This window comes from Monodelphis domestica, chromosome 4 (genome assembly GCF_027887165.1).
Source record: "Monodelphis domestica isolate mMonDom1 chromosome 4, mMonDom1.pri, whole genome shotgun sequence".
Lineage (NCBI taxonomy): Eukaryota > Metazoa > Chordata > Mammalia > Didelphimorphia > Didelphidae > Monodelphis > Monodelphis domestica.
The window spans coordinates 150,789,388-150,798,666 of NC_077230.1; the positions used below are offsets into that span (position 1 = coordinate 150,789,388).

Sequence of the window (9,279 nt, forward strand, 5' to 3'; positions counted from 1 at the left end):
CCTTGGCAAATCCCAGAAACTCCTAAATTGCAAATGAGTAACTAATCTGTGTGGGTGGATAGAGTTTCTATATAAGAAGCACACTACACTGATGAAATCATATCTCTTGACTAAAGATGCCAGGGCAGGGCATAGGGAAGGAGCATAAATGATTTTATTAGATGCTAGAAGTATACCATGTTATGGGCAACTGGGTGGCACAGTTGATAGAAGACAAACCTTGAGGTAGGAGGTCCTAGGATCAGATCTGGCTTCAGACACTTCTTAGTTCGTGATCCTGAGCAAGTCACTTAACCCTATTTGCCTAGCCTTTACCACTCTTCTATCTTGGAACTCATGCTTAGTATTAATTTTAAGACAAAAGGTAAGGGTGTAAAAAAAGAAAGAAATATGCCAGGTTATTTACAGAGTATAGAATTAACCACTAACCTTAAAAGGTAAAAACTACATCATAAAAATTGTAATTCAGTAACCATTCATCAAGCACTTGCTTGATGTGGTATGATACAGAGAAGATACAGAGAAGAATACAACCCTACTACTGCTCCAATGGAATTTACAGTCTAGTAGTGATAAAACAGTAAGTATAATTGCATCTAGGAAGCTTGTTGTTAAATTTCATTATGGCCCTTGAATAAACTGTCCTTTTCCAAAAGATATTATTATTATATTATTGTGTTTTCTATATTTACTTATAAATCCCGTTATAAAGATTTAATAACATTTTACTGACTTAGAGTTATTTTATGATAAGGTTTTTAATTACCATTTATGATATACTTATTTCCGAAATCAATGTCTTTTACACAGTAACGGGGGGTATCACAGAGGAGCAGTTTCAGACACATCAACAGCAATTAGTTCAAATGCAAAGGCAGCAACTTGCTCAGCTTCAGCAGAAACAGCAATCTCAGCATTCCTCACAACAGACACATCCAAAAGCACAGGTAAAGCGTTCTCTGGCTTTTCTTTCTTATCTAACTTTTTATTTTTGTTTAGCATAAAATTACTCTGATGCTGCTGCTCTTGGTTTTAGAGGGGTGCTTAAATTTTCTTTAAGTTTAATCTATGTTTTTTAAAAAGTAAATTTCTTTAATTTATTCTTGAAATGTTGGGTGTTACATTGAATCAGATATTGTTCTTAATGTTTTTTTGATGAGGAAAGAAACTCAAGGAATTTAAGGGTGTCGAGATAGAGTATACCTGAAAACATTTGTCCAAAAATGTAACTTTTCTTATGTATTTTATTTATTTTTCTAATAATTAAGTAAATGCTATATTGTTATACTCAATTTAAATGAAAGATTATTATACCTTAATTCAATAATTCAAAGGAACTAAGCAATTACTTCATTTTGTGCTTTGCTGCCTTACTGCCTGTCATTATACTTTTCATAGAGGAATGAGAAGTACTTTGCAAAAAGAATCTGCCATTGCCAGAAATTACCTCTAGTAGGAACAAAAAGACTACTAGAACTGTTTTTTTAATTCATATACCTGAGATTTTAAATCAGCATGTTTTTTATTTTGTTTTTTAAACCCTTACCTTCTGTCCTAGAATCTATACTAAGTATCAGTTCCAAGGCAGAAGAGAGGCAAGGGCTAGGCATTTTGGGTTAAGTGACTTGTTCAGGCACACAACTAAAGACATGTCTGAGGTCAGATTTAAATCTGGGACCTATTGTCTCCAGGGCTGGCTATCTGTCCATTGAGCCACCTAACTGCTCCCAGACCAATGTTTTTAACTTAAATAATACATATAGATTTTATTAAGCTTTATAATTTACTTGTATATCAAAAAGAAATTGCTCAGATTTCCTCCTCGGTTTATCATTGGCCAATATTCTATAAGATGCACAAATTAATTTGAGTATGAACTTTTGGCCCACATTGAAAATAAAATGCCTATAATGTATTGCTAAACATCTGAGTCTGAGCTTATTTCAGCTGTATAATATCATCATCTTGGATTCATTGATGTTGCCTGTGTTTTTCAGACAGAGTCAGTTTTTGTTTTTATCTGGGGAGACACTAGTTCTAAAACTTAAAGGGACCTCACAGGCTAACTCTTCCTCATTTTACTGATTAGATAAACTGATCATAGGAAGTGTAAATGACTTACCTAGGGTCATACAGAGAGTAGATATGATGAAGAGTAGAAATTTGAACCCAAGTCCTTGGTTCTATCTAGAACAAAAGTTTTTTTCACTATGTGGGCTGTTTCCTCTATCCCACATGGCATACACTTTATGGTCTTTATATAATAAAGACTATTGACTGAAGTTTCATTATTTCCATAAAGAGACTTGTTTTATTCCATGAAATACTTGCACTGGTCCTGGGGTTCTGAGTTCAGCAGTGAGAATTTCAAAATAGTCCAGAATCTAGATATTTTTGTTTATGCTTTTGAAATGATTCCTCAGGAGTAGTCAGCAGCCTCTTGGGGTCATCCCCTTCTTTGGTGTGCTTTGGAAGTCACAGAGAATTAAGAATTTAACTTTGTTCATTTTGTAGGGCTCAAGCACCTCTGACTGTATGTCTAAAACACTTGACTCAGCCAGCGCCCACTTTGCTGCATCTGCAGTGGTCAGTGCACCAGTTCCAACTCGCAGTGAGGTGACCAAGGAACAGAGCACTAGCCACAGTAATATAAATGGTGTTGTCCAGCCTTCAGGTAAGGCTGACATTTCAAGTGCTATTAACTGCTAAAACTTAGGTCATAGATCCAGAGTTGAGACACAAAGGATAAACGGCTCACCCACAGGCACATAAAATTGCAAACCTGTTTTCAAAACTAGGTCTGGTTTCCTACATTTAATACTTTTTCCATTGCACCACATTGCCAATCATGTTATTTACAAATTTAGGTTTTAATTTCCTTTTTGTTAACATCTTATGTCACTTATGGCGAACATAATGGGAAAAGATTATAATATTAAAACTTTATTCACAAAGAAAATATTAAAAATAAAACTTAGAGTTGACATAGTTGATAATTGATAATTTTTCCACTGTTATACATGCTGTAGTTAATGGTTAGTAATTGACCAATTCCAAAAGTTAGCTGATTTAATAAAATTGAAATGCTAAATCCCTCCTCTCTCAGTGATTTGAGTTTTAATTTACAAACCAAGGAAAAAAATATAGTCACAAATTTTAAATACCTCAATTTGGCTATTTTGTGGGGCCTGAATTTATATTTGGTAGAGGAAGGTAATTGGAAAGAGAAGAATGTCAGGAGTTATTATTCTGCATGAAAGAGAAGACGAATAATATAGCTTCCTTTCTTCCTTTTTTCCCCTACAACTCAGATTTAGCCTAATCTCCCCTATACTTATTCTTGCTATTCTTAACCTTTTCTAGTTTCTTGACAATCCCATCATCATTTATCTGACCCATTGTGCTTTTATATCATCACCACAACGGTATTCATGGGATAATAAATGACAAATGTAGTCAGCCACAATTAGAGAAAGGTATTCAGAGTTGTAAAATCAATACTAAACTTCCCATAACTAAATACATAAATAGCCATATGCAATGGCTCACCATTCATCCTGACCAGTATTAATATGGAAGCCTGGCTAATTTTCCCATCTTCTGTGGGTCTTTCAGTGACTATTATTTTTGCATCCATCACCCTTTAATATTCTGTCCACCTGCTAGAACACAGGCTTTTTTTGTGTTTCCATGATGGACTTCCTTATTCTAGATTATATATCCATATTGGTACTTATGCCTAGGCTTCTACAAATTGTCATAATATTTTCACCTGCCTCCAACTTCCAAAATGTGCTCTTTTCTTCTAGAATTTCCATACCACATTATACCTGCTCTAATTTACTAAAACACTGAAAGCAACTGGAAACTGTTATCTTCTATGATCCCATTTTCAGTGAACTTCAGATTTGTGAGATGAATATATGTATTTAGCAGTATATCACAAGTAGCAGGGATATATATTTACTTTAGAAGTAATGTAAAAATTAGAAATAGTAATGAGAGGACTACTGAAATAATTGTTGGGCATAAACACAGTTCGGGTGAATAGGTTAATTCTATATAATTCAAAATATTTTGTCAACCCACCTAAGTTAGAAGAATTGGGTACAAAGGCCATTTGGAATGTGATAGGTGGCAATGTTAGAAGGAAGGATAGGGCAGGAGTAGTGTTGGTTGAGTCTACAATAGTTAAGAATGATAGCCAAGATTCTTTGGCAACCATTTAGGTAACCTAGTACTAGTATATGAAAGGAATATGACTTAAAGTAAACCATTTAGTAAGCTGATTATTTTTGTCTTATTTTTGTTCCTTATTCACTCTTAATACTCTGGTTTAATTTCCCTCCCTTTTTGTCAAAATATCCTGAAAATTAGGGTGTACATTGCTTTATCTAATTATAATTGTCTATATTCAATAGAATATGTATTTCCTACAGTATCCATTTCTTTTTTTGTATGCTTCTGTAATGAAAATGAAAAGATGGTAAAACTCTAAATATAATTTACAAATTTTTAGAGCCTTATAATATAAATGATAAAATTTTCATTTCCTCCTAATTAAAAGCACATTTTCATTAATGAGTATAAAATATATTTGTGTTCAATCCTGATAAAATATTTACTAGTGTAAATATTTGCATTTGTTTTATTATATTTTAGTTTAAAATTATTTCATTCACATTTTCACCAAACGATCTTTCTTTCCTTCTTAGGAACCTCTAAAACTCTGTACTCCACCAATATGGCTTTATCATCCAGCCCAGGGATTTCAACTGTACAACTTGTAAGGACAGTTGGCCACACCACCACAAACCACTTAATCCCAGCATTGTGCACAAGCAGCCCTCAGACACTTCCCATGAACAATTCCTGCCTGACAAATGCAGTGCACCTCAACAATGTCAGTGTTGTTTCTCCAGTCAATGTGCATATCAATACAAGGACTTCAGCACCATCGCCAACAGCCTTAAAACTTGCCACAGTTGCTGCCAGTATGGACAGAGTGCCAAAGGTGACTCCTAGCAGTGCCATCAGCAGCATAGCAAGGTGTGTGTCAATGCCTAGAATAGAATAAAATACTAGAGCACCTTAAAAATTCTATATTCCAATCCTCCCATTATATGTTAGGAAACTTAAGTGTAGAAACATTAAAGTACATGTTTATATATTCAGCCTAGAAGTGGCAAAATCATTCTAGAAATCTAGGTTTCCTGGTTCTTGGTTCATTACTCTTTCTGATATATTATGTTGACTTAAACAGAATAATCAAAAAAGAAATGCTTATTAACAACTTTTAATTTGTTTAAAATGAATGAGTTGTGCAATTTCCAAATTCCAACCAGAAATGTGAATAAGCATAGCAAAGTCTTATGTCTAAGATGTCTATATAGAAATTCAAGTAATTTTTCTCTTATCATCAGATGTCTTCCTCTACTATCTCTTTTAGCCTCATCTAACATGAAGAAATAACCCTTCTTTCTAAGTCCAATACTTTACATGTACCCATCATCCCATGTCTTGTCCAATAGATTGCCCCACCAACATTCACATTCTCCTATCTTCACTGTCTTCTTGTCTCCTGCTGGCTCCATTCTGACTGCCTAGAATGCACCTATGTCTCCATCATTCTTTAAAAAAAAAAATCAAGAATCCTCACTACATAGATTTTCTCCATTTTTATTGGCAAAATGTGAAAAGCCATCTTTATCAGGTCCTTTCATTTGCTCTTTTCTTCATTGCCAAGTCTATAGTATTTTCTTAAAAGTTTTGTACTTCTGAACCTCTTTGCATCATTTGAATACACTCTCCTTACTAGTATCTTATTTCTGGGTTTTGGGAACCCTTCACCTTTTTTGATTTTACTCTTTCCTGGCTGACTACTCTTTACCTTCCTCAGCTGGCTTATCAGCATCCATAACCTAGTCTTTCCTTACAGTTAACTGTAGCTGTATCTCCAAGACTCTGTCCTTAAACCTCTTTCATTTTCTCTCTCAGTGATCTTGTCAGTTTCTCTGGTTTCATATTTCTTCTTTGTGCAGACAACTCCATACATCTTTATATCCAACTCTATTCTTTGGAGCTCTAGTCCAGAACTACAGATTGCCTTTTGGACAGTTCTAATTAAATATCCTGTGGGCATTTTGAACTTGGTACATTCAAAATGGAACTCATTGTCTTTTCCCCTAAATCTCCTTCTCTTCCAAATTTCTCAGATTAGGTAGAGAACACCACCATCTCACAAGCAGATTTACAACCTCAAAATAATCTAGTTTGAGTACTCCTTTACCTTCCTTTAAAGGCCTCACATTTCTGATCACTTTTTCTTCTCCCTTCCTCTTCTCCCTTCCTCTCCCTTTCCCCTACCATCTCCTTTGTAGTCAACAAAATAATATTCCTAAAGTATTTTTCTTACCATTCTTCTACTGTATACAAAAATTCCAATTACCCTGTTAACCTCTAAAATCAAATGCAGGCTCCTCAGTTTTGCATTTAAAGCCCATCATACTTTAGTTCTAGCCTACTGTACTATATAATTAACCTTTATTTTCCTCCTTTTCTTTCCTTTGGTCTAACAAGTTGCCCTTATTGTTATTCCTTTCTCCATTATTCATCTCTTTGCCTTTGTACAGACTGACCTCCTGTAATACATGCCTAATCCTCTCTTAAAAATTGAACTTAAGACCTTTCCTGATCCTCTCAGCTGTTATTACCCCTACCCCCTATTTCTTTGTATTTGTTTTCAGTGTATTTTTACATACATACATGTGTTTCCTACTATAGAATGTAAGGTCAGGGATCATTTTATTCTTTGTATTTATGGCCTCAGCATTTGACAGTGCCTGGCTCATAGTAGCATTTAATACATGCTTATTGACTAATTAATTGATTGTGTGTGTGTGTGTGTGTGTGTGTGTGTGTGTGTGTGTGTGTGTGTGTGTGTGTGTGTGTGTAGAATAAGTTTTTAGCCTTCTTTATATGCCTCTTAAAAATACCCAGAGTTCCTTAAAGGCAGTGATGATATCTTAATTCTTCTTCCCCCAGCACAGTAACATGCATAGAGTATACACTCATTTAACATTTGTTATTGATGAATGTGGGAACCTTTGGAGGAGAGCCAGGAGGTTATACAAGTTATATAAGGATGCCATATAGATTGATAAGCATATGGTTGTACATACTAATTTCTAAAAGACTAAATAAAACTATGTACTGCTATATGCATAATGTTTCTGAGACATGCCTTCACTGCAGAAGTTTCAGAAGACCTTTTTGAATACTGTTTTACTATTTAAGTTGTTCGTGTCATTAGCTTTATTAGATATTTCTTTACAAGTACAATAGAGTTGGCAAAATATATTATCTTGGGAGTAGCTGGGTGGCTCAGTGGATTGAGAGCCAGGCCCAGATATGGGAGGTCCTGGATTCAAATTTGACCTCAGATACTTCCTAGTTGTATAACCCTGGGCAAGTCACTTAACTCCCATTGCTTAGCCCTTTTCTCTCTTCTGACTTGGAGTTAATACCTAGCATTGATTCTTAAAAGGAAGGTAAGGATTTAAATGAATGAATGAATGAATGATCTTGATAAAGTAAGCAGTATAGCAGGTTATGAACAAGATAGAAGGGATTTCTTCATTGAAAAGAGTTATACTTTCCTTGTTTTGGTCCAGTTATGTCAATGCTTGATTTTTATTTCGTTTTATATATGTTTAGAATTAGGACTCACAAAAAAATTTTCTTGGGATGTAAGCAATGTTAACATCATATTTAAATTACTAATATTTATATTATCATTACTCTTTTTACAGAGAGAACCATGAACCTGAAAGATTGGGTTTAAATGGAATAGCGGAAACAACAGTAGCTATGGAAGTGACATAACCTCCAACTGTTGGCGCTGACCTGTGCTGATGGTGTGTAGTCATTTCTTTTCCAACTGAATGCAAAATACAACACTCTGTGGATCACAGAGAACTAAAATGGACCTATTGAACTATCAATATATCGTATATTAATTCGATATATAATGTACATTTTGTAAAATTGGGAAAATCACTACCTTGTAAAATAGTTTATTTGTATCATCAATATTATTTCTGTTACTTGAATAGTAGATATTCATCATCATGCTTTTGCACTTGAATTTGCAACTGAATGGATTTAAAAAATAATTCTTTAATGGGATCATGAGCATGAAATGGGATCCTGCATCACTTGTTTTAACTATTTATTTTGCCATGTTTACATTTTGTATCTTGTACAAATAAATCGAACTTTGTGTCTAAAAAGTTAAAGATTCATAGCTAGGAAATGAAATTCTTGTAATTTTTTTCTAATGGAACTGTAAAGTTTTCACTTGGTTCATTTTGTTTCACAATTTGACTAGATGGACTTTTTGGTAAATACTTTAGTGGCATTTCACTGTCAAATATGAAGTTCAAGGCAAAATAGTATTTTCTATTACTGTGCAGGGGAAAGGGATGGATCGATACATGCAAATTTAATGTAGTAACTCACTTTTCCATATATTTTGAATGTATATTTCTATTTATAATACCAGTTTATAAAAAATAATTACACAGAAAAAACTGACTAGGAAAAATTATGCATCTAGCACATATAAACTGTGCAGATAAGAAAATTTTTCAACTGATTACATTTTATCTGAAGACTACATATTTTAACGGCTTTAAAACTGTAACACACCACGTAAAGAATATTTTACCAGGTATGTATTGCATTATATCATTGCAATAATTATTGGATGTCTAGATATCGAGCCATCCCAGGTGGTGGGAGGGGGGAGGGTTGTGGCAAGATTGTCTTTTCAATTTCGGAGAATTTTCCTGTGGCTACAAGGCAAGTAACGGGTTGGAAAAAGTCTGACTGTAAGCGTTGGACACCTTCGTAGTGTAGTGTTTTAGTGACTTTTTTTATACGGTTCTTGTAAATTAGATATGTGTAGTGGTGTTTCAGAATGTTTGTTTATGCACTAGTTCAGACAACTTTCCCTGTTACTTGTTCTTGATAAGTGAAAACTGCAGGGAAATAAAAATACATATCAAAACATGAACATGTTGCATATGTTTATTTCAAAATGAAACAGTACAAATGGAAATTTTAAAAAGATAATAGCACTTAGCAGCACTTTTCATTTTCACAGTGCTTTTCAAGCATTAACAAAGAAAATTATAATAAGCCTATCATCGGGCATTATGGTTTTCCTGATAATACAATATAAGCTACCTTTGAGATGGAAAGACCTTAAATATTTTA

The 9,279-nt window shown here is 34.0% G+C and overlaps 1 protein-coding gene across 5 annotated transcripts in view; it reads left to right on the forward strand.

Annotated features, from left to right (window-relative positions):
* EPC2 (enhancer of polycomb homolog 2) overlaps nt 1–9,076 on the forward strand; it is a 192,453-nt gene extending 183,377 nt beyond the window's left edge. For all 5 annotated transcript variants that reach the window (XM_001364961.5, XM_007494139.3, XM_056793822.1 and 2 more), the window contains 4 exons: nt 811–947; nt 2,515–2,674; nt 4,716–5,049; nt 7,812–9,076. In XM_001364961.5, the coding sequence (XP_001364998.1) occupies nt 811–947; nt 2,515–2,674; nt 4,716–5,049; nt 7,812–7,884 (704 nt within the window). In that variant the 3' untranslated portion in view covers nt 7,885–9,076. The remainder of the gene's footprint in view (nt 1–810; nt 948–2,514; nt 2,675–4,715; nt 5,050–7,811) is intronic.
* Nucleotides 9,077–9,279: the final 203 nt, after the last annotated feature.